Below are 27,111 nucleotides of genomic sequence, written 5' to 3' on the forward strand. Positions count from 1 at the left end.
TTGTTAGAATTTTGAAAAATTATAAAAAGATCCAAAACCTAGAATTTTGAAAGTATGCTCACAACTTTCATCTTATGACCTTCATCTTATGTTTTGATCTGTGATTATCGCTAAAAATAAGGTTTGTCAAGACTCTAGTTTTTTCATTGTGTTGTAATATTCGTTCATGTTTTTATAATCTGCCGATCAATTATAAAATAACGTTTGCAAACTATCCATGTGGGCCCTTTCAATTGTCTTGAAAAGAAAATCCATTGAAAGTTTTTAGGAGAATGTTTCAAGTTTTCGCCTATAGAAAGACTTTCTAAAGAGTTTTGGATCAAAAAAAAAAAAAAATTAATAAAAAAGTATGAGAAAACAGCTCTCTACAGGAAGGAGCGGATCACATATCGTTTTAGGGACTACGCTGCGAAAATCAAAATTTCATATCTTTCACTTGTTGTTTTAAACAGGAAGGTCCAACGCACCACATAGATTGTAGAGATATCGAGTTGTTGTTAATCACTTTCGGTGAGCAATGAATTTATTGAAAAACCGAAAAGTTGCTCGCAGCGTTAGCTATCCAATATTCGCCTTGAAGTGTGTACAGATGTAGCTGCCTTACTTGTTGTTAAATATTCATATTTTGAAAATGTTATCTTAACATTTTCTGCCACATTTATTACCTATTGTTTAAGGAATAAGAGACGAAGAAAATAAATGAAATTTATGGGAAAAATTGAAAAGAAAAGTTTAAATTACTTTACTGCAAATCACTTATGCATCGCATTGTAAAATAACCAAGTATTCATTTTTTAACTGTTATCTTGAAAACAAAAGGCGGAAGGAGATAAAGAGCTGGACAAGCAAAGAAAGAGAAGGAAAGCGATACAAAGACAAGAAGAAAATACTTGATATTTAAACGTTTTGTTTTACATAATCTTTTTCTTATATATATATATACAAATATTTAGATGCATATATGTTGATTATTATTGAATTTGTTGTAATTACATTTTACAGGTATTTCATCCACCGAGAAACCTGCAAGAGGAAAAACCATTTGAATTCAGTATAAGATATAAATTTATAAGTCAGTCGGATGCTGTTGTCAGGTAAGTAGAGCAAGCAGACAATTGATAAAGTTTATATATGGTATTGCAAACACACATATATAAATACATTCTTTTTTGTATATGTTATTATTATTTTTATGTATTCTTGTTTTTTTTTTTTTTTTTTTTTTTTTGCTTAATTTTTATTTTATTTTATTTTACATTCGTTTATTTTACTGCTACTCTTCTAAATTATAAAATTGATTGTTGTCGTTAGCTGAGGTGGCAAAAGTAATAACATATATATGCACTACGATAATAATAACAATAAACTGAATGTGTATACATTGTACGTATTTGTGTTGTTAAATGTTATATTTGTTTGGCACATAATAAAATTCATAGATAAACTAACTCCCAGAGTATAAAAGCCAGAGTTACATGCCGACATTGTTACCAAAACAAGCAAGTGAGCAAGCAAGCAGGCAGGCAGGCAGGCAGGCACATAGGCAGGCAAGCACGCAAGCAAGCTTGCAAAGGAGAATAGAAAAAAATAATGTAACAACAACAACATCTAGAATAGTAGTCAGTCATGTGTAACTAATTCACACATGAAATATATGTACACACAAGTATTGGCACGCATACACATAACCAAATTGTTTAGTTTATTATCTTAACTTATAAAAATATTTTGCGCATATTTGCTCGCATTTGCACGCATTTGAGCATATGCTTTTAACCGATGTAATGTTGGATCTTTGAGATACATTCATTTCCATTCTCTTAAGTCATTTTTTTACCCTTTTTTTTTATAAATGTTTTAGATATAAATGCATAGACATTAAAAAAAAAAAAAAAAAGAAAACAAACAAATACTTATGTTTGCATATGTGTATACGTAACAATATCTGTAGTTGTATAGATATGTATACATATATAAACGTGTAAGTGTATTTGTGTGACAAGCTTGTATGTTGACACTTTTTGTAAAGAACTTTTTGCACTACTTCCTTCTTTTTTTTTTTTTTTTTTACTATCAAAGCATCGTACATCAATCTAGTAAATGACAATTGTAATTCTCTCATATCTGATTGTTTGTCTTTTGAATTTGTTTTGCAAGATTGCAATTGTTTGCATGGGCAAGTATTAAATTTTGAAAGCTTAAGCACATTTACCATTGTGTACAATTTTCAAATACTTTAATCTAAGGGCTCTCCATTTACTCAAACGATAGCTCGTAGATGAGGAAATGTATTTCAATCATTTATCCGAGAGAAGAAAAAATTGATTTCTGTTCTTTCGCCTTTTGTTTTTGTATCTTTTCGGTTGTTTTTGTTATGTTATAGAGATTTGTAATTTTTCTAAACTTGTTTTTTCACAAGAAAGAAAAAAAAAAAAAAAAGAAGAAAACAAATTGTTATTTTTCTTGAATTACTTTATAACTGATACATTCATGTTTATATAATGGTCAATAGAAATAAATTCTTTTTTTTATTGTTGTAATGCAAGTAAGCAATCAATTCATTTTTCTAAGCAAAATTGTATCCACTTAGTCGACAAAAAAAATTTATTAAAGCAATAGTGTTCGACTGCTTTCAGGTATGGCCTACCGGACAAGCCACTTGAATTGGGACGAGTAACGCCCGGTACTTACTGTACGCGGCAATTTGATGAATGCTATCGCAACAAATGCCGTTTACAAAGTCCAAATTATCCAGGAATGTATCCCAGAAATGTAACCTGTTATTGGACGATACGACAGAAAGAAGTTCCTACCAGTAAACATGCCATGATAGCTGTGAGCCAAGAAAATCAACATAAAGCATTAGTTAAGAGGTATTAAAAACATAATTTAATTGTAAGCGTTTACGTTTAGGGAAGGGCACATCTAGCAGTACTCAATATTAATATGATATAGCATAAATTTCTGTAACAAGTGACTATCATGTGCGTCCACTAGAGACTTTTTCTGAATTAATTACTCCACTTTACACTTACAATTTCATTTCACGTTTCATTTTCATTTGCTTCTTGACAATCACAATAGAATTATGCCAAATTGTAAACGATAAGCTCTGACATTTCGGTATAGATTTTTTTCATGCAACCATCTTTATATGCTATATGGAAATCTCAAAATTTCCTCAAGTCAAGATATATGGCCTGATTTGAACGGTTTGATATACAATTGTCTATAACTGAAAGATAAAGAATAACTAGTGCAGGTAAAAAAAATCAAAAATTAAAGACTGGCAACGAATTTTAATTGATATTTTTGGGAAATTGAAAACTCAACCCCCTACTAAGAAAACATTTCAAATAAGTTGCCTCATCGAAAAAGAAACGATAGAAAGATGAATCATCTGATAATAGCTAGGATGAAGGGCAGCTTTGTTCCAATCTGATCTAACGATGGCCATTCATTGTCGTACATGTCAAAATAAATTACAAAAACGAACATTCATGCCGTTAATGCCGTGACCTCTTTGATCATTTTGAGATGAAAAAATATAATCCAGTCCTTAAACCTACCAAAATGACGAACGGCGAATCGTGTGGAGTTAAGTTGGTGCAATCATGCCAGAAATCGAAAAGTAAATCTAACGATATTTTAATTTTACAGTGGTAGACCACTTACGAAAAATCTTATATCGTTTGGTATTGCGAGATTCTGTCAGAGCAACTTCTCCTTTCCCATTCGAACATCTTAAGAGAGGGCTCGCGAATCATTTTCAAGCAAAGAAAAGTTTAATATAGGGAGAAGTGGAGTGTGTCTTTTGCAATTTATAAAAGATTAATATATAGATGATGATAACCGGTATCGAAAATTTTGCTCCAAGCTGCTTATAATGATTTAGTTTTTTTTTTTTTTTCTGGCTTCAACTAATTGTTATTATTTTTTTCTTTAACAGGTCGATTGCTAGTTTTAATAAAACCTCACGTTCAATACGTGCTTGGTCCGATTGCACTGGTGAACGTGATCATTTAATATTCTATGATGGTAGTTCAACAAATGATCCAGTATTGGCAAAATACTGTGGCGGTGATTGGCTACCACGTGTGGTATCGCGGTAAGTAATCTTTAAATTAAACGAAATTAATGAAAAAAAAACCCAAAAAAATAAAAGAAAAAAAAAAAAAAACAAAATCAGCATGAAATGCAAAAGTAAAAGCTTTAACACCAGGCATACTACGTGCTTATTAAGGCATGCAGCAGCAACAACAATAAACCACCAGCAGCACCTCGCTAAACAGCTATGTTATTTATTTAACTTGTATTTCAATTTTTTTTTAAGCGTCATGCTTCCATTTACCTGTAACCTCTTTAAGCATGCATATTGAAGCCAAGTAATAAGTTGCTATAACCAAACATAGCGATTATATCGAAATGTGTTTTAAATGTTTATGCAGTGTGGGAAACCATATTCCGCTGAAAATGAAATCCTTCTGGCGCTGCTATGTTGTTAAAAAAAATTCTTCGTTTAGCTTATGCTTTTCGCAACTAATTCAATTTTAGTTAATGTGATTAAAGCGCGTCTGGTTTATAATTATTCAATGCTTTTTAAAGGGCATAAAAGCTTAGAGGTACCGGGAAGGTGAAGGAATTTTGCAAATTTGACAACGTATTGAAAAAATTTTATAATTTCACTTTTTCAATTTCTCTCCTTACATAGCTCAGACTAAATTTTTCAAATCAAGACCATAAGCATCTAGAAATTGAACATGATATTCTAATGTCAGAATTAGGTACGAGTAATTTGTTGACAAGATTGCTACAACATGTGCAACATTTGCACAGTGCTGCACCCTCCGGTTACTTTCGATGTGAATTTGTCTCAAAGATTCAAAATTGCATTAATATGCCGCAGAATGCCTCTTTCTTCAATTTCAAAGTAATCTAAATGCGCAAAATCGCTAAGGAAGGTTATGACGCTTGCGTCGTATAAATGAAAAGGAAATTTTTAATCGAATATAAAAATTTAGATTTTACTTTAACACGAAGAAGATAGTTTTTTATAAGGCAGTCATCTCATCTATTCATTTATCGATTGAATGACCTCCTTAATCGGCTGTGACTAAGATTAGATGACCACGCAAAATCATACCTAATCCTCGGCTTGTTCAATCAAGCATTCCATTACATTTTTCGTTTGGGAATCCCGCGGTTTTTGATATTTTATTAATATCTCTTCTTCTTATTTTACGTATTTTTCATTTTCACACCACTTCGAAACAAAGTGCAGTACAATACTGATTTATATTGTCAAATACATTTATCTGATAAGAATTACGATTACCAGATCAGCATTATGTAAAATATAAAAGAAGAAGAGGCGAACTAGCATCGAATAAGAAAAGAAGCTTCTGACATAAAAAGCAGATTTTATTTCTCATATACGCAAAAGTTAATTCCTTGCGCTATTCTTCATTATAACTGCAATAAAATAAATAGAGCTCCAGGAATAGCGAAAGGTGTATAAAATAACTATATAAAAAATTATATGTGTCTGTGAATTGAAAGGGGAACATTTTTACCCAACAAATTGTGTAAGCGTAATAATAGAATAACAAATGTGATGATATTGTTATCCATCAAAATACTATCATAGGCAAGGCCTCTTAGAATTCTAGCGCTTATATACAGGCATTTCTTGAAGAATAATTGGTTCACAAATAACTCTTAAATGAAGAGAGCATAACAGAATCAAATGGAAAATATTTAACATAAAATACATGAAGAACATTTTTATTAACATGATATATATTATAACGTAAGCAGTAGAAAGGTAAGCAGGCGTTTGGTTATGATTGATTAGCTAACTTTCTTTAACTCATTTGTCTGATTTTGGGCTTAATTTAGAGGCGAACAGAAACTTAACAAATTTAACTTGCATTCGTTTTTAGCTTTAAAACCCGGAGCAGAATGGCATGGGTAAATCAGTTCATGTGACTTTGCTGACTTCTTAACTGCTGCTTGTTTCCATGCTTTACAACAATTCCAAATATTTAATATGTTACCTAACAGAGTGGCTTAAGGGTCAACGCAGTCATTTACATATATTTTTAACTAATTATTAGCATTCAGAATTTTTTCAAAGTTTTGTTGGAAATTATTCGTCCTAAGTAAAAGAAGAAGATAACCAAAAGCGAAAGTAACTGTAAGACCTTCAATTAAAATTTTTTAGATAACTTTCCCACAAAATGAAGAGATTAGATTAGGGTTATTGTAAACGAAAGCATATAAATTTCACTTTCAGCAAACTGAAGAGATATTGGTTGACTGTGGCCGACTTGACTCTGAGAAATAGTCAAACAAAATTGCAAATCAATGCTTGCCATTGATAATGAGTCAAAACTTTGTTTATCCTAATTTTTTTTTTTTTTTCATTTTTGATGACTTCATTTCTCTCATATTTAAGCCGTGAAAATTTCTCATTTCGCTTGAGACGCCTTCAAAATATGGTACTTTCATGCGTCAATAGAAAAAACTACTCCAAGCAATTCATTCTTGGGGTTCGGAAATAAAAAAACAGTCGTTAGACGCCATATCTGGGCAATGAGGCGACTGACTCATTAATTCAATTTTCTGAAACTTTAAATAGAGGGTTGTTAGAGGAGGTGCGTAAGAGCTCACGTTTGCTTGTTTATATTATTGCAGCAAACGTTATCCGCACAAAAACGGTTGTGTACTATTCGGAATTGATGGCTCTATGTTTGTCGAAAGACGCTGTTGCTGCATGATCATATTTTGCGAAAACACATGCAACCATTTGCTTCGATGAGCATCGAGTGCGAGCAACTTATTATGGATTTGATCATCTTCAAACACTCATAAAATCGACTTTTGTTCACTTTCCGGCCCATACAAGTGGATCCATGATTCGTCATATATACCGATTGAGGCACCACTACTGTATTTCTCAATCATTCGTTTGCAACAACCAGAATTCGAAACGAGAATTTTTTTTAGATTTCGTAAAATGGAACCCAGTGGAACCCATCGAGAATTCTTTTTCATTCAATTAGCATAAAATATTTTATATATGCTGATTGAACTAATGCCTAAGGTTGCCTTAAAATGTCAGTCTTTCATCATTTTGTTCTTGCAATATATTAATGTTTTTTAGATGAACAAGTGATTTTAGACTACCTTCCCACAATATAACTCGTTATAGTAGCCTTTCAAAATGGCAAGGGGTTATGCTTCTGTGTCACTGCTAATAAATCGTCGCAGGAAAATTTCGACGAGTTAATTGCATTTTTTCGTTGGGATACAATTTTCGTCAAATCGTTAATATTTTCTGGCGAAGTTTATGAAACTTAATACGTCAGATAGATATTCTTCTATTTATAGACCTCATAATGTTTCTGATGCCTGATGTCTGGGCTCTCTTCTTTCAAATACTGTGCGTAGAATGAAGACATTCGTGTACGTGTATATTCCGTATAGTAATGTATAATTAATAACTACGCTTTTCCGGCTTATTTTAACCGCACAATAACGAAACGAAGAAAACGCAACTCATGCTGAAAGTTCTTATGTGAAAACTATGAAAAATATGTTCTACTTTTGAAAATTAAAAATGTAAATACGTTTTGTTCATTGTTCTTATTGCATTTCTACTTTAGGAGAAAGCATTAAACATATTCTGGCAGTTTGCCTCGAAAAATGACTTTCCTTGTTTTGTTGTATTCCTCTACTTTGGGTCCTCGCCGTGTTTTTGTTTCCTTTCATTTCTTAGCATTCATAAATTGAAATTCAATTAAGTACAACACAAAGTGAATTGAGATTAATTCTGGACTTTTATACTGTAGGCTGTTACTGCTGCCGATCTTTTAGATTATATTTTATACATTTTCCGGCTCTTCTGTCTACTGTAAACTAGCTTAAAGTTAGTTTTAAGAAAAGTTTTGATATATTTCTTGTATATTTTTTTTTTTTTTTTTTGGTTTTTGATATTAATTAAAAATGAAGAAACAAAGAATCCAGAAAGAAGAAACAACAAACCGTACGCCAAGCAACACATAACAACGATTCATAAAATTTGAAATTCACTCAGTTTTTCGCTCGATGCAAAAGAAAAGAGAAAACAAATTCGTATTACTACCGTACAACACCAAGAAGATTTTAATGAGATTTGAAGTAATTTAGTTAATTAAAGAAAATGATATTGGATTTTGCCTTTTGAGGTTTCATTTCAGGATTAAAAGATTTTCAAATTATTCTTGTCATTTTTATTATCGTAAATTCGATTTCGTTGAATTTTATTACTTTCCCTCTTCAATAGAAACGCGAAACCAAACAATACTCGATTATTTATTTACTGTTTTGATGCATGTATAAAGCGTTCAATCAACGCAATATTCTGAATTCATTTGAAGCTTTTAATTTGCTTATCTATGCTTTTATACGTTCATCTGAACGCCGCTGTTGCAGTGGTCGTTAAGATAAATAGCGTACACTTGATACATTAAGTGCAGTAAAATGAAAACTTCGTAAAAGTCAAGCGATTTTTTCTCTTTTTTTTTTCATTTTAACTACGATTTTTATATCCAAAACCACTTGTGGTGCAAAGATATTGCGCGTTATGCATGCAATGACCAGAGATAGTCCCACCTTTTTTATACCGATCGATTCAGAAAGTGATTTTAAGCTACTCTGCCCAATTACCCGTCTCATATTCTTTTTAATTAACGTATAGGCTGCTATTTTTGAGATATTTTGATAACCAATTCTCGCGTAAGACCTTATTATGAAAACTTGTTATATAACTGCGTTCAATGGTGCCGGGTATTTAAGGGTGAATCGTGTATAACCTTTTTCCTCCGTTTAAACGAAACCATGTCATTGTGAGCAATACTATTTTGGCATTGAAAAATTATGCCTTCCTTATTGATCAATACTTGGGGGTTCATCTCAATCGTTCGCCCTAATTACGTTACCAATCGACATAGAAAGTCGAGTGAATCATTTGGCTGGATCGGAACAGCTCATGATGGTCGATCCCTAAACAATTGCCTATCTGTTCAAATCGTTCTTCCTTCGATTTTCCCTAATTTTTTGAAAATTTCTTTCAGTTTATCAACAAGTGGCCGACTAAAGCGCAACGTATATTCCATATACTAATTGCAGCGGCGAAAACTTGCAGGCTATCTGACTGTTGCATTTTTTATATAAGCCTACGATACATTATCGCTTTTATCGAAGCGAATGTTTCAGAATGTAAGCTCGTTTTCAAAACGCAATTAAATTTGACTAAATTAGAAAACTTCACAATGTTTTTTAACGACCTATGAACTGCCTGCTTAAGACTTAGCGTTGCCAAAGTTAGCTGATTTGAAAGTCAAGTTTTTCTGTATTTGATACGTATGTACAATTGTATATATTGATTGACGGCTATAAGCCAAGCCTAGGAACGATTCAGATCCCTTCGCGATTGTGCACATTTTAAGCAAAAAAAAAATGAAAACTTTTAATCCCTAAAAAATCCACACAAAACATTGTTTTAAGTCTTATAGTAAATCATAATTAGGATCAATTAAAACTTTATTACAAAAAGAGCATGACACGTGTACGAACACGCTCGTGATTACCAAAAGGGTTAATTTACTACCAAGTGAGCAAGAAGTTGGTTCATATATTTCGTAAGGCGCCCAAAATTTTATAAAGCTTCACAATTTTTATGCGTGTAAGTAAAGTTTTGGGCATAAAATATAGCAGTTCATGTTATCACTTCGCGAACTGCGGTGGCCGAATCTGGATGTTGATATCAAACATATAAAGAACAAACTCTTATTGATAATTGATATTGTTGTGCATCGCAAAAATAGCAATGACTGCAGGAATAGAAAGATCCATTATGAACGAATACATCTTCACTTTCTAATGTTATGAACAAGATCGAAACTCTGGACTTAAAATTAATTCATAGTTTTAACTGCCGCCTTATGGTAATTGTGTAGTGCTTGTCAGTTGCGGCACTTACAAATATATTTATGGCCCATTTGAGATTCTCATTCACTTAAGTAACATTTAAAGTTTTGACTTTCGATTTCTTTACGTTGTAGCATGTTCAAAGTTGCAAAAAGCGAAGAGTTTCACTGCAAAGTCAGAGAAAAAGTTTTAAAATAAGTTTCTTCTACTTATTCTAACCTATAATTGAAAAAAAACTGAATTAGCTTCAATATTCTAATCTAGGGCATATATTGATCCGAAATCCAAAATATATTGATTATTGATTGAGAATGTATTGAAAATTATTGATATCCTGCAAATAGTTTGCGTAAACAGAAGTTGAATCAGCTAAGGAACGAGAAGACATTTTTGACATATTTTTAATTAATATATCAAAAATATTTAGATTCGCATTTTGTTTCATCTTAATGTCTTGTTTAATAATACGTTAAGCAATTTTAAGAATTTTTTTTTTTCTTCTCTTAAATTCTTTTCGATAAATCATTTACACGCATTCCAAGCATTTAATGGTTTATTTGAACGGAAACACTATAGTGCAACTCGTAACAGCAAAACCTACATACATATACATATAAGTTTGTGTATATGCGCGAGTATGGCCCTGTGTTTCGTGTTAATGTTTGTATACGGGTTCAACGATTACGTCTGGTTAAAATTTCAAACAAATGAATCTATTGTTCTAACTTGCCGCGCACAACTATACAGCGTAATAGCAATACCAACACATCAACCTAAACCACACCTACAAATATCTACGAAAGCGTTAGGTTACAGTTAAGAACATATTGCGTTTTGACGTTGACATCAAACAATGGAATTGGGGTTTTTTTCTTTCTCCCCCCCCCCCACCCCCCCTTTTCTCTTTTTTTTCCAATTCCATTTTGTTGTAGTTATTGTAGTTTTATTTTATTTTGTTTTTTTTCTTTGATGTTACTTGAGCTAAAGCGTTTTTAAGTACCTTTACGGAAAACAAAGTTCCATTTACGTCTTAGGGCGAATCTTGAATACCATGCGCTTGCAGTGAATATTAAGCAATTTAAGAAATATTCGTTAGCATTAGTTAGCTGCAAATTATAGACCACGTTATAATGAATTGAACGAATAAAGGGGTATGTGTTTTCATAACATCTGAAAAGCTGTGGAAGCTATCGTGAACGGCGAATTTTCCGTAATAATGTGTAAAATGGGTCCATCAAAAATACGCGCTAACGAGATCACTTAGCACATAAAAATTCTTCATCACTGGGACGGTCTAAAAGTTCTTGTGAAAATGAAGAAGACAAAAAAACGCAAAATGTGTAAAGTCAATCTATAAGCACGCCTACCAAAAATTACAAAAAACTAGAACACAGAAGGCACAATGCCTGGAAGGATCCTTTCGCGAGGATGGTGTAAGAGATGAGTGTAAAAACGATTTCGATTAAGTGACTAATACACCCACAATCAATAATACACTACTCAAGGTTTACACATTCATTTGAGAGATGACGGATAAAGATGAAAGATAACGTGCAATGGCAAAGATATATAGATTTGTGTTGTGTAATTTCACCTAATTATGAGAAAATATTTGCATTTAAATATAATATACGAGATATTCTTATTCGTTTGTTTAAAATCTTTAAGGAGATGTATGTAATTGTGAATATGTTTTCTTGTAAGGAGACAATACGATTTTACAATGTTACATCGAATTTTGACAACACGAACAAAAGAAATGACGTGAAAGCAGTCACTGGCTTGGCTTAACGCGTGTTTCGCCACGATCTACTGAGGAAAGCATCCATCACAGCCCAAGGATGCTCAGTTTTTTTTTAACTGACACAAATATGTAACGCTAGGCTGGTCACACTCCCTGTATATGCTATATAAGAAATTTTGAAAATAATAAATGCGGTGAATTAATTACTATATTGCTGCTCTTCGGCAACAAAGTTGATCCATTCTAGAGTAACTTTATGTGTTGCAATGCGAACTTTAAACAAAACGCCGTTCGATTTCATTTCACACATACATATATATATATATATATAAATATATAAAAATAGCACATATGCATAGTTCATACGTAGATTCCGACTTATGTACAGCAAAGATATGCGATATATAGTGCGCGCGTGTATTGAGATCCAGGAAGCTGGGTATTCGCACTCAATGCAACCAGTAACGTAAATAAAGCCGTAAAGTTTTGTGTTATATGGCGAATGCAATAACAACAATAGATTGGAGCAAGAGCAATTGCAACAATATAGTACAACAACGGCACACAATAAAATCCTGCTAAGTGTTTGCTTAAGTCTTAGTTGGCGATTTTTTTTTATTTTGGTGTTGTTATTGTGTTTTCGGGCAACCAAAAGTTGCACTTACATTACGATTTTTTTGTTTTGTTTTATTCGTGATTGTGTTCGTTTCACCTGTTAACTGTTAACGGAAAAAGTGGAAATGATAACGAAAAACAAATGTAGGGAAATGGAAAGCGCGGTGGAAGAGAGTTTGACGAAGCATGGGTTTTCTTCTTTTTTTTTTTTTTTCATTTATTTATTTATATTTTGCTTGTCATTGTTGTTGTAACTAAATGTGTTCCACACATTCGCTGTAAACTTTTTGGTTTTCAAGTTATTCTAAATGCACATGTAAAAGCAAACGAACAAACTATATACATGTGAAATATGTTTATATTCACTTGCGATGTGTTTTTTTACATGTGTGTGTGATTGTATAACTGCCTCGAAGTTTTATTTTATTTTTTTTTTTCTTTTTTTTTTTTTTATTTCTCTTCCATTTCTTATTTTACTACATTTTCAAATTCACACCGAAAATAAAGTTTTCATTTTATGTATACGCGCTGGCTATCTATGTATTGCGCATATGGATTGGTGTGTGCGTTGACTACTATTTCTATGCTCTATTTTTTCAATGCGGTACATCCAGCGAAAATCTTATTCAAAGGATTTCAATGAATTATTTATGAAAAAAATTTAAAAAAAAATATATTGGAATTTTGTTTTACTTTTCTTTTTTTTATCTTTTTTTGTGTTCTGTGCTTCACTGGAAATCGAATGAAATTCTTTTGCAGTAGTTGAAATACACAATTTAATCAGAAAATTTTGTCGAAACCTGTTTAAGGTGTTAATTTTTTGGTCTTCATGCTTGTATTGACATATAAAACGAACTGATTTTTAGGTGACTCCACACCTTTGTGCAGGAATGCAAAACGAAAACTTTGCTTAATAAGGGGGGGAACAGTGAAGGCTCGATTAAAGTAATAAAATTGAGTGTAAAATATTCGTAAAAACATTACGTTCATGTGGTTGGCGTCTGTCACCGCCTGCCAATATAAAAACATCCGATAAGAATTTTTATTCAGAAAAGCCATTCCATGTAATGTAGACAATATAACATCTGCTACACAATATGAGTCATTCAAAGGAATATTTTAAAATATTTTAATTTTTACATACTTGCAGTAATATTTTGGATGGATGATTGAAACTGTGCATCGGTGGGAAAGTTCACCAAAAAAAAAAAAAAAAAAAAAATGAAAGGAAATTTATTTTTCCCCTATTCGCGACTCGCAGTTTGATGCGGAATCGCATCTTCTATCTTCAGTAGTATGTACTAGACAGTCGAAAAAACACATCCAGATCTATTCAAAATCTAATAGCAATGAAAAATATATACATAGAAGCTTTCTAAAACTTCGTTTTGACAAAATGATTATGAGTATAAAAAGTTAGCCCAGCGATACACATATACACAAAACGTTATGTGTGCCAGCCCGTATAAATATTAACTTTACAATTATGCACATCAAATCAATTAAGTTAAAAATATTTTGAACTCGAATAGTTTTAAAGCACACGTTTTACCTTACATCATCACGATCCAATCATAGTGATCTCCGATCCTTGCAGTAAAACTCCTAAATGGATTAATCACATTCAAAAACTGAGACATAGGGCTGAAAGATATTAATTTAAAAACTTTTTCTTCCTTATTAGAAGCAAATTCTAAACTGCTTTCTTGGTCAATGTTTAGGGCCGCAGCCATGTCGTTGGATGAAATGCGGTGCCAGTCTTTCTTGATTCTTGAAATAATTTCATCGATCTCATCAATGATTGATTGACAAAATCGCGGCCCGTTTTTAGTGCGCGAAATTTTCAGAAATGGAACGAGCAAACTTTTTGCGTGCTACTACTTTGAGAATTGCTTTCCTTGAGTGCCCTATACAACAATCATTTGGAAAATGGAATTAGATAAAAAAATGCTAGAAAGGCGGAAACGTTTAATAGATTTAATTAAGGTCGATTAAAGAATCGACCTTAATTTGCACTTTGCAAGATCCTTTATTTATTTTTCCAGACAATGCATACTATCCCAGTGGAAAATAACTTGATTCGTTCGTAAATTCAGTCTGTTCTGACGAATTTTCCTATGCATCTGATTCGAAAGATAGTCCGCACTTTTATTTAGAAAAAAAATTTCTCTATACTCTTCGCTAATAATGATTACATTTAGTTCTGCGGATATTTAGTGTAGACATATCTGCAAGTAAAATTTATTCAGTTATATATAAAATTCATCAGAAAAACATAGGTAGAATTCTTAAGCGTTTTTAAAATAAAATCACTCTACAAGTAAGGCGTATATATGAAACTTTTGAAAGCTATAGAACTAGATTTTTATAAATAAATGACATCCAGTATGTCGTAGGTTTGGAAAAGTGATTTAAAAAGAAACTATTGACTTAATTTTTTCTTGCAGCGGTCCCGAGATGTTAGTGGCTTTTCATTCGAGTCCATTTTCGGCGCCCCTACAACAAGGTATTCCGAATCGTGGCTTCGAATTGGATGTCGATATATTATTTACCGATTCCGATTCATACGATTTCGCGCAAGGATCGAAAAATATATGCGAATTTCATATAAATGCTACCAATCCAGGTGAGTGACAAGAGCAATAAAGAAATTAAGGAATTAACCAAAAAATGAAAAATTTTGGAAGATAAGTTGCATTTTTTTTACTATCTACTCGTGTCTAAGCGAGCAACGAAAAAATCATTTTATTTTAATGGTTTCAATTAACAACTTATAGAAGAGAAAAAGCAACACAGCGAAAACAGTGATGAATTTTTGCTTTGTGTTTTGGTTTTCTTGTAATTTGTTGTCTTTATAATTTCTTTTTTATACCCATCACGGGAGGATGAGCGGTATATTCATTTTGTCGAAACGTTTGCAACATCCATAAGGAAGCATCAGAGACCCCACACAGTCTATATATTCTTGATTAGGATCAAATTATAAATCGAATTAAGTATGTCCGTCCGTTCAAAAATCAGCTGCGCCCACTCCATACTATAGAGCATGTCTTTTTTAGTATAACGGTGGCGGATATGAAAGATGCGGTCCCGACTGAATTTAATTTTCTTACTTTTACTTACTATTAAGAAACTCTAGTAAGAGAGAAGGGAAAACGAATCGAAATACTTCGGTATATTCGGTTCTTTTCTTTTTAAACTAAGTCAAAGTCAAAGCCAAATGTCCACAGCATACTTAAACACATACATCTGTAATGTGAATAAGAAACTGCTTTAAAATTAGCAAGTAATTATTTAATTAGTTTAAATTTTTTAATTGAATAAAATTGAAACTTTCTGAATAATCTCTTTACACATACCTTGGGATATTTATAAGAATCTTTTCTTCTATATTCGTTCGTTTGTTTTATTCATATTTATTTTATTTGTGTGCTTGCTGTTTTATCGTACCTCTTTCTAACTTCAACTGCGATAACTGATAAATTCTTTAGATTTTAAAATCTTTCAAATAAATAATTCGTAAACTGTTTTCTATAAACAATGGCATTATAATAACAATGAGTACTAAAACAACACTTGTAATAACAAACAGTAATAACAACGGCAAAAACAACAATACAATACTAACTATTTAATAACAATCGCACGCATAGCATATGAATTATTCCTCGATTGATTATTCAGCTCAATTGGCAGCATCCTTGATATGAGCATCAAGCAACTGCAATAAAACAGACGCATAGACGACTATGACAGACATTATATAAATGCATTAAAAATGATGTATATGTGTACAATATACATACATATACAGTGTATATATTATATTTTGCATGAAAACAACAGTATTACGAAATCTTTTCTGACCCCAACGTCATTTCCATCAACTGCAGACGTGTAAGTGTGTGTCTATGTTTATAGAGCTATATAATATATGCATGCAAATGTGTTCATCTGTGAATGTGCATTTTTCGTTAGTATTACTATTGCTTTTAATATTGTTGTTGTTGTTATTGCTGTTGTTTTCCAAGAGACATAGTTTGATTCAAATACTGATTGGATATGCATTCGCGATGCTTTAAAATTTTCTGCTTTCAAGTACTGCAAATTTTGCACATATGTTTGTGCTTTTTATAGATTCTATACCCATATCCGTAAGAAAACAGATACAATATATTTATCATTCCGTTAGTAACGCCTAGATAGAGATCGGCTATAGAATAGATAGAATACGGCAACATATACGGTGTATTGATGAAGCCACATAAAAAAAATGTTCGTTCAAGTCTGAGGATGAATTAAATCAATTTAGCTGTAAATATTTTCTTTAACCATTTAGCCTTGCTTCTGTATTTCACCGGCATGCAAGATAATGTAGTCAAAGTGATGTTCTACCTCTTCTTATCAGAAAGTTTACTTTTCCTTCAATGCCTTCGAAACATTTTTCAACGATTTTATAATAGTGTTTAACCAGTTGAAGGATCAAAAATTCTAAAATGTATATATGTTTGCTTAGTTTTCACTAGCGTCAGAAATTGAAATTGAAACCTAAACATTGACACATGCACTTATATAAAACTTCAAAATACTTCCGGCACAGCCAAAGCCTTGTGAGAACTTTTGTTTAATTAACAACCCACAGTTGAAGGCAGCAACTGATAGAAAAAAATTGGACTCCAATGACACAAATGCAGAAAAAAAAAAATAGACTGAATTAATACAAATTCAAAATTTTTGTTAAGATGAATATTCTGAATTCTCTTTACTGTTTTTATGCCCTGCTCAAGTTGTGATATGTTAATCTATTGACGATGTTTACGACAGTGAAAACAACTTGGAAGTGATATTGACTTTATTATACAAATCGATCGAGAATCATTGTCCGAATGCCTGTCCGTCTGTCTGATGCCCGCCCATTTATTTTTATTCAATCTGTTCATTTTAAAGGTCGTTATATGAAAAGTTTTTTCACTTTTAATTTTGCTCGACCAAACCGAGGTGAGAGTAATAGTTTCACATACTAAATGAATACGACAAATTTATATAGGATGAGCTTTTTGAAACGTGGCTATTTTCTGAACACTTTTCTTATATAAATCTGCTTAGTTTCAATATTTCATGATCACAGTTGAGGGAAAATAGGGATTTGACATGTAAATTTACGATGGCAGGTATGTGTATCTCGCCGCGTAAGGTTTCTCATAAAGAACAGGTCCTTACAAGTCAACAACATATATATTTTTTGATATTTTACAACAAAACTAGATGTGAAATTGTATTAGGCAAAGTGATCTAGATCATATAATAATCGGAGGTCCGACAAAGAATGTTTTATGTTACGTAATTCTCTACCGAAGAATGTGTGGAATAAAAAACGTTCGTAAAATATATGTTAGTATAAGATGTGCTAAAACGGCCGTTTCTTTCCTCCTTAATCTATCTATATATTTAACCCTTACATGTAAGAATTTTTATTTTCAATAAACAGAAACTGTAAACAAACCTTCTTTAATTTTGAAAAACAATATTGTTCTATTTCTACATAGTCATGCGAACTCGCTCGTTGAATTCTACAAATTTACTGCATACAATAATAGAGTACTTCTCATTACGTTAAAAAATATGAAAATCCATTAACAAAATATTTTTGGCGTTTAAACATCAAGAAACATTGCACTTGTTCCACGACAACTACGTGATGCTGTTACATAGAGGAATTTAGACCATGGGCGTCTTGTTATACATCCATAGGCGACAAAAAATAAGATGACTCTCTAGGTTTTTTTGGCCTGTAATGAGCCATTACTAATTTTTTCATAGGTATACGCAAAGTATCCAATAGACGAAAGAATGGGCGAAGGTACCATTTGCGGCGTTTGACATCTATAGCGACACTGCTAGCGACGCAAGTAGCTATCCATTAAGTTCATTCCTCTCATTCCATTATTTTTGGATAGGAGATATCATTCTTTTGCTATAGTCGCTTATCACATCGACAGATGTTGTTTACGTGTTGCGAGCTAATGTAAGTAGACAACAAAATAACAACTTTTTTGTCTCTACACTCCGTCGCTGAAAAGTCGCCAGCATCATGGTAAGAAATTTTTTCCTCACAAGTTCCCCTTGCAATAGCCGTCTTCATTGCATCTCATTCTGTTGTACAGTTCCTACCCAATATATCCTCCTTGTTTCACATTATTGGTGACTTCCATATCTTGTTCAGCTGTTAGTCTATTTATTTTGTCTTCTTATACAGAGGATACTTCCAAACGGTATGCATATCCCATTGGACAGAAACAAGCCACTTTTCTGGCTTATACAAATATGGATTCAACAAATTACCTATTTTTGCTCAACAGTTGTTCGTCTATTCAGTGGCGTTAGTGTATGGAAATTGATGAAAATGTTTCATTTAGAAAATCTGTTACAAACCTAATCCTGTGTAAGCGACCGTGATTTGGACAATCTCGGAAGATGTGTTCCATAATATATATATATATATATATATATATATATATATATTTTATCAATATGTGCAAATATATAAATATTATTCGTTAGTTTTTTCTTATTTCTATCCGATCACAATTTTTCCTACTTTCTACAGTTTTTATTACTTCTTCTTCAAATAAATCGAAATTCGAAACGCCCGCCGAAATGAAATTTCATTCAAATGCAGAGCCAACAATGTAAATTATTACAGATAAAGCAGTAAACTGTCGGAGATTCTAGTTGTGTTCAGAAACCATAAAAGAGCTTTGGTAAAATCAAAATTAAAAAAAAAAAATGTAATGAACATCTTGAATTGATCCCAAGTCAAATGAAGAGTGTGTATATTTGTTTAGTTTACGTTCTTTTTTTTTTTTTTTTAGTTTTCGGTTTCAAGACAGTTTAGTAGATATTTTTAAATGTTTCACACTTCAACAATAAATATGTTATGTTTATTTATTGCAAAGGACGTAATAGCGATACGTTGTAAATTAAATATTCGGATTTTATCCAACAATGTAGAAGAAAATTAATGAAGCCAAACAATAAATCTTTTAATAAGCAAATTCCGACATGCATACGTAAATGAATCTATACAAGTTTTTATGCTTCATGTACATTATATTAGGTGGTTATATATATTTTGATAAGCGAGTTCTACAGGTAAAAATTATAAAGAAGTGGGAAATGCCAGTGTACATTACGATCAAATTCGATGATTTTAACCTTAGTTTTTAATTTAGTGTTGTTGCGATATTCGGTGTACACAGACGTTAATCATGGAACGCCCAAAATTGCATTTTCGATATTCATTGCTTTTCATGCTTGATTTGAAGAAAACTGCTGGCGAAGCCCACTAAACACCTGTAGAAGCTTATGGTGATGCTCCTGCGTCATATCCTAATTGTCGGCCAATATTTCAATCGTGATTTTGATGTCAATGACAAAAAAGTCTTGGACGATCAAACATCGGGTTGGACAAAAAAATCGATCGCGGTTTTATTGCTTGCCGGGCGAATAAAAAAAAGTTTGCTGTGGCGTATTGTGACTGGTGATGAAAAGGGGATCTACTACGAAACACCTAACCGTAAAAACTCTTGGCTTAGTCCAGGAAAACTATCCTCATCGTCATAAAGTTTTGGTGTGCATACGGTAGGATCAGTAACGTGTAGTGTATTACGAGTAACTAAAACCGAATGAAACTGTTACTGAAAATGCCTACCGACGTCAATTAACCGAATTGAATATTGCATTGTTGGAAAAAAGACCAGCAATGGCGGCTAACAGACGCAAAGTCATCCTGCTGGATGACTACGTTCCGCGCCACGTTTAAAAAGTTGTCAAGTATATACTGTTGCGGCTTGGATGGAAGTTCTGCTGCACCCAGCATACTCACCAGACACGCTGCCTTTCGATTACCTCCTGAAAATATTTTGATTAATATACATTGTACCAATTTTTCTCAATAAAAGCCTTTTTCAAGTAAAAAAGACTATGAAAATACATATAACTACCTAATATATACATATACATATATATATGTCTGCATTTAAACCGAAATGGTATTTTCATTAATCGCTCTTATATTAATAGCAATAAAATTTCTGGTAACGGCATCAACACCAAAATCATCGCCATTGTCTTTGCTCTGTGCGTTGTCTGATAGGTTTTGAAATTTATATTTTTGACATTAATAGCCGCACATTCATAATACGCATACATACAATTAAACATATACGGCATATACTGTGACAAAAATTACCGATAAACATATTAAATTGTCATTTCGGTTTAATCTTGTGCATGATGTTCGATTGTTTGTTACCGTTTAATATATTCAGTCTGTTCCGCAGAAGAGCGGAAATACAATGCTAATAAGCAGTTGTAGACGGCATTTTGTCCGAGAGCGGGTGCGTGTGTGAATGCAGTTGCGTGTAAATATTTACGGATGCAAACAAACCAAACGTTTATATTATTGTTATTATTATTGTTTATTGCTGTGTAATCTCCTCATTCACTTTTCCTCTTCCCCAATGTCATAAAATTTTCACTTCTCTCGGCATTAAATTAATAATTAACTTATTTGATTTTAATCTAATATGAAATTTAGAGAAACACAAATACACATAACCAGAAAGGAAAAGAAACTTTTTTTTTATTTTGTAAAATTAATCTTTATTTCATTTTTATGTATCTGAATAAGTGCTACATTATCACACGATTCCGCTTTGTTATTATTACTAAAATATTCTTTATCATTAAATTTAAATTATTTATTATGGGGTATAAATTTTTTTCATATAATTGTTAATTTAATTTTTACTGATTCGGTTAAGGAAAATTTAAATTTCTCTCCTAGACTTTTAACTTTTAACACAAATGCTTATTCAAGCTCATTACATAATATCTTATCATTTTGATATTAGGATTTAATAGAAAATTAGAAGAAATATATTATTGTTAAGATTTTTCCCACTGGAACGTGAGATTCACCCGATTCAACTTAATAAAACATTAATTGTAGTTGTACAGATCGAAATATTAGTTAATTAAGTGGATACAACTGTGTTTCGGGTATTTAATGTCTGACAACAGCTTTTAGATAAAAGTCTAAATTTTGTATAAATAAATAGTTTTGAAATTACTGAAGAAAATTATATGTAAGAATGCAAGTTCAGTTTGTCATTTGAACAGTGGACCGCATAATCTGAGATTGTTTAAAATATTGACTTTAGCAAAGGTTTTTTTCTTTTCGTTTGCGTTGAGTTCGGGCTATACCCCGACCTTGCTATAGGATTTCAGTGATAAAATTTCCAGTTTTAAAAGCGGGAATAGTTCAGGCAGGTTCCTTTGAGGCTAGTAAGGGTATCGTTTGAACTCATTGAAATAGGCCATACAATTAAAATCCCAAAACGATGATGGGCAAAATATCATCATCAAAATCGTTGAGAACAAATCGTCCAACAAGGACGTATGTCACGCTATCGATTGTCAATTTTTTAACGTTGTCGCTGTCAGTTTTTTTGCAACGGTTAATCGATGCAAATCTGTTAAAATCTTAAATCATTTATAGCACTCATATGGCCATGTACTGCATATACACATTTCACGCTATAGACCTGCGGAAGCATTCTCACCAACTCGGTATGTTTAAGCTTTTTTGACTGTAAACAACTCGTACTACAATTACTATTTAAAATATTGAAATACGATTTTTGCAATCTGTTAGAGATAATTTGAATTCTGTGCGAACAGAACAACTAATCTTTTAGGGTTGTCCAGAGTATAACCCCTATCGTCGTCGGGTATCAGCTTAAGAATAAACATTAGTTCATTCATTGAAGCCCGTGTTAATCGGAACGAATTAAGTCTACTGATAATAGCAAGTAAGGTAGGGCAATGCCGCTGATACACACACACACCCATACACATATTCGTAATAAAAGAAAAATAAAATCGTAGAAATAATGTAATCCATGAGTGCGGTCTATCACTAGCACAGTTCGTGTTCATTTATGGTACGCAACATCTTAACCCTTGGCACTCGAACCATTTTTTAGTGTGGGTATTCAGCTATCCGACAGTCGTTGTAATAAAAAATTGTAACACATCAAACATAAGAATTTTAAACAAAAGTAATTTATTTATATGTTTCATTTTTATTTACATATCACAAACATAACTTTTTAATATTAAATTTTATAATTTCCCTTAGTGTGATATTTGAGGAAGCACTCTTTAAGGTGTATCCTACAAAAAATTGTCAAAAATAGTAATTGCGCCTCTCGGGCGTCGCTCGAGTTGCAGTGATGAATAGGGTTAAAAAACCAATTCATTAAATCAGTTGAATTCAAATTCGCTTGTGATGAAATGAGCATAATTTTTGGTAAAAAAAAAAATTTCTTCACATAATACAATTTTTTTGTTTTCTTTTTAAACAGAAGAAAATCTTGACTTCTTCTTTTTGAAGTTATAAAATGTGATTTTCCCTAATATATTTTAGAAAGGAGCAACGCACTCCTTAAACGAGCACATTTAGCCATCTTGTTATACAATAAATATGTTGGGCTCTGGTTGATGCAAACTTCCTCAGCGCGAAAACGAAAATTGACCACTTTTTAAATAATCTCGTAGTGAAACGCTGATAAAGGTTACCTGTAGTTATTTAACCCCTTGCATATATATGAAGTATATGAAGAATGTTATATGGTAAGAGAAATAACTGTAATATTTAGTCACATTTTCAGATAGTAGTTTTCGAAGTCCCTAATTTATGCGAAATGTACATGCGCTTGTGATATTAAATAAATGTCAAATGTTTGCAAAGTATTCCGCTTTTTTATGTCCGAAATAGAGAAAAATATTATTTAAGAACACAAACGAGAATTGAAAATAGAAGTTCAGAAGTGCTTTGAAAATTTTTGTTGGTTGATTGTTTAGTTTTTAGTTTAGTTTAGATTTTATCTCTTTTCTTCTTTCTTTCTCTCCCTCTCTCTCTCTCTCTCTCTCTCTCTCTCTCTCTCTCTCCGTCTCGCTGTCTGTCTCCAATGGTCAACCAATGCTTGACCAAATCTAGACTTTAACACTAGCATTACCGAGTACGTCATTTTGACCCTTTTTAATTTTCCATCTTCAAAATAATAGTTATAAAGCATGCAAAGTTCCGAAATATTTTGGTGACCTGTATTTATATGAAAAAACCTCTAAATACGTGTTCTCACTTTTTTCTTACCTATTCTTGTTTTCGAGATGCCCCTGAAATATGCACCTATTTCTATTAAAAGGGATTTTCTTGATCTCATATGACATTGGCTTTGGGCAGTCGCAAAGGTAAGAAGCTGAAATTTGGCGCAAGCAATCCTTGGTCAATTGTTAAACACGTCCACCATAACTGAGCAGCTGAAACAACCTCGGAAAAAAGATAATTTTTTCATATTTTCGTCTATAACTTCTGATCCTGCGAAGATATTTCGGACAACTTGTGCTCACCCTGGTACCGTTTAATAGTGTGCTCATAGTTGACGGCTAAGTAGTTGACTTTCCATGTCTGTGCCCGGTGAGGTAAGTACTGCTTTCCGGATATTATTAGAGAAGGAAACGATAGCCCACATCAAAATTTCCACTGCACTGGAGACGCGCAATATTTTAAAACAAGAATGGAAAACCAGATCGAATGAATTTTATGGTTTTATAGCCGAAGCAACAAAAATAAAAATATGCCAAAAGTGACTGCATCAAAGAGCATTTAATAAATATGGAAGCAACTAAAGAAACAAAATCGACTATTTGGTAGTCAATTGTCGGCGTTCTAGAAGCGCGTCAACACCCTTTTTGGATCAAACATGAATACGGGTTTGATAAATATTTAAATATCTTTACAGAATCGATAGTTATATACGAAAAAATTAAAATATTATTGTTGTTTTTTCAGTTTCTCATTTACAGTGGGGGTATGTGTAGGCTGGCCGTGATCATCATTTTAGCGTTCGATTCGTAATTGACCAAAGAACGTTTGTGCCAAGTTTCAGCTTTTTACATGAATAGAAGATCAACATAAATAGAAGATCAAAATCATTCTGGCAAGACCAAATAGTCTGGCAACTGACGCTCGCGAGATCGTACGCTTTTGTTAGTTTTATTGCTTACATTTTTTTTGTTTTCGTTTTATACGCGTTTAAAGCTGAGTATTTGTAAAAGTATAAAAGGATTGAACGTGTAAAGTGTAAGAATTACATTAAATACATTAAAATTGTTGTGATTTTCATTTCGGTTCTTGCGATTAGCACTTATGATCGCAATAGTAAATCTCCTTCGAGATTTTTCTAGTTTTTTCTTTTGAGTTTTTTTCTTTTTTTATTTTCTTTCTTTGGTGCGAACAGCTTTTCTCTTCGCTTGTTTAATGTTGTTTCAGTAGTGCAGATTTTACGTGTAATTTAACAGAAAATTTAAGAGAAAATTTTTCTGATTTGTCTTCTCTGTTTTTTTCGTCCTTCCAGTTTGGTTTTGCTTTCTCTTATTCTTTTGCTCTCTTGTTACAGTAACAACGTAAGGGAGAAGCTTTATTAAATTTCTTAAATTTGTAGACAACCTTAGTGTAGTGGATTTTTTTGAGTTTTTTTCTTTTTTGCCCTAATAATTCACTTCTTTCTTTTCGTTGACTTGACATGGAGTCCTTATATACACCATGTCGGGCGAAAACGGGCCCGGAATCTGATCGATTCGTTTCTTGTTGGCTCTGCGAGCGCTTTGGTCACGCAAAGTGTGCCGGTATTCTTGACCGTGCTGCTGACACAGTCGCTGACCCTTCCAAAGGCTTAAGATGGTCTTTTCCTGACTGTAGGCAGCGGTACATTGATTTTTACCAAGTTTTCACGGAGACGCGAAATGGTTTCTCGGAATTGAGTGGAAATCTTGGCTCATTGTGGGAAAAGTTTGAGCTAATTAAGTCTAGGTTTGATGAGTGTTGTTTCATTGAGCACTCATCATCTACCCAAGCCGAAAAAATAACAACTCGTAGCGTAGCGTGTGGTACGTCACCTCTGAGTTCCTCTAAATCTGATTCGTTGGTACAAGTTACCGCTCCCTCTAACTCTAAAATGTACGTTAATGTTGGCGATATTGTTGAGTCGGTTGGTAAGAAAATAGTTACAAACAAGCCGGCAAGTCCTTCCCTTTTAAGCTACGTTGAAGTGGCAAGGGTATCTCCGCTCAGGGCCGCCACTCACTCTAATCAAGCGCCATCGCCTAAAAATAATAAACAGAAAAATAAATCATCCTCTCCCCCTGGCTGTTCGAATGTGAACGCTGGTCACCAAACTGGGCAAGTCACACAAGCTGCTGGTGCAAGGGCGATAACGCCATTTATATTCTCCCCAACTCTAAACTCCCCAACCGTGAACCCTCCTGTTCCAACTAATGACATTTGCTTGACGGCAGTTCCTCCCAGAAAAGCAATATTTGTGTCAAGACTGGCACCTGAAACATCTGGCACCAGATAACATAAAAAGTTATCTAGCGGCGAAAGTCCCATCAGTCAACTTAAAGCGCATTAGTGTTTGCAAAATGACTCCTTCTCAATCTAGGGCAATATCCTCTTTTAAAATATTAGTTCCGACTGAAAGCAGTCATATATTGTTGAACAAACCACTGTGGCCAGTAGGATCCTTGACTAAGGAATTTATCCCTCGAGATTGTCCCCGCAATACCAAGCCTTAAAAAAACTAAATGTTTCTTCAGGTCTATTATCTCTCATTTATCAAAATGTTATGGGCCTAAATTCAAAAATTCGTTCTACTTTTCTAAATTCAGTGAGCACGGAATTTTTCTGTTTGGCCTTTACTGAAACTTGGCGAAAACCCGATCTTCATTCGTCAGAACTTTTTCATAATTCTTTCCAAGTCTTTAGAAATGATCGAGTGAATCGCATTGGTGGTGGTGTATTAACTGCCATATCTGCGTCAGTCCAGTCCATTTCAATAGAATTTCCCACTTCTCCTGACGTTGAATTTATCGCCATTAGTGCGATAATGCCTAATAAACAGCTATTTGTAACCTGCTCCTATATTCCCCCATATTCTGGTATCTCCATTTACAAGAAACACGCTGCCCTCATTTGTGAAGTGGCCAAGCGGTCTTAGCTGCAGACTTAACGATTTGGTCGTTGCATTGGGTGACTTCAACTTCCCTCAAGTCACTTGGTGTAACAGTGATAATTCTGGCTGTTTGATTCCTATATCAACGTCTGATAGGGCTGTTGTGTTCTTTAGTGAATTGTTTGATCATATTTTAGTTCAATATAATCGTACCCCTAATTGTAATGGTAGACTGCTTGATATCTGCTTTGCCAACTTTCTCGAGATTAACGTAAATCGTTGCCCACAGTTGGTTCAGATGGTTCCTTGAACTGCCTTAATGTGTCAAATCAAACTTTTTTAAATAAATTTTATGATTTTCAGAAAATCAACATTGTATTGCTAAAACATCATCTTGAAAGCTTATTGTCATCGTTCTACAATACACTAAATCTAGCTATTGCTGCATCTGCTCCGATTAAGCAGTGCCGACCTCGAAGCAGGCGTCCCCCCTGGTTTAATAAGGCACTTAAATGTTACAAGAATAGAAAAACACGGTATTCAAAAAATATTCGAAAAGTGGCTCTGCGCTCGACTATTTCGCTTATTCAGTGGCGAGGCATAGATTTAACTCCCTCAACCACCATTATTACTGCAGATACCTTCAGTTCATTAAATCCTCTCTGTTTGCTAATCCTAAATACTTTTTCAAATTTGTTA

General features: G+C 33.0%; 1 protein-coding gene across 1 annotated transcript in view; it reads left to right on the plus strand.

Moving 5' to 3' along the window:
- The window catches only part of LOC119637780, a 102,150-nt gene that overhangs the window by 39,573 nt on the left and 35,466 nt on the right, over positions 1-27,111 (plus strand). Inside the window, exons 5-8 of the mRNA XM_038034063.1 lie at positions 1,003-1,094; positions 2,637-2,873; positions 3,950-4,108; positions 14,779-14,957. Coding sequence (XP_037889991.1) covers positions 1,003-1,094; positions 2,637-2,873; positions 3,950-4,108; positions 14,779-14,957 — 667 coding nt within the window. The remainder of the gene's footprint in view (positions 1-1,002; positions 1,095-2,636; positions 2,874-3,949; positions 4,109-14,778; positions 14,958-27,111) is intronic.

The sequence above is a fragment of the Glossina fuscipes genome, unplaced genomic scaffold (assembly GCF_014805625.2).
Source record: "Glossina fuscipes isolate IAEA_lab_2018 unplaced genomic scaffold, Yale_Gfus_2 61, whole genome shotgun sequence".
Taxonomy (NCBI): Eukaryota; Metazoa; Arthropoda; class Insecta; order Diptera; family Glossinidae; genus Glossina; species Glossina fuscipes.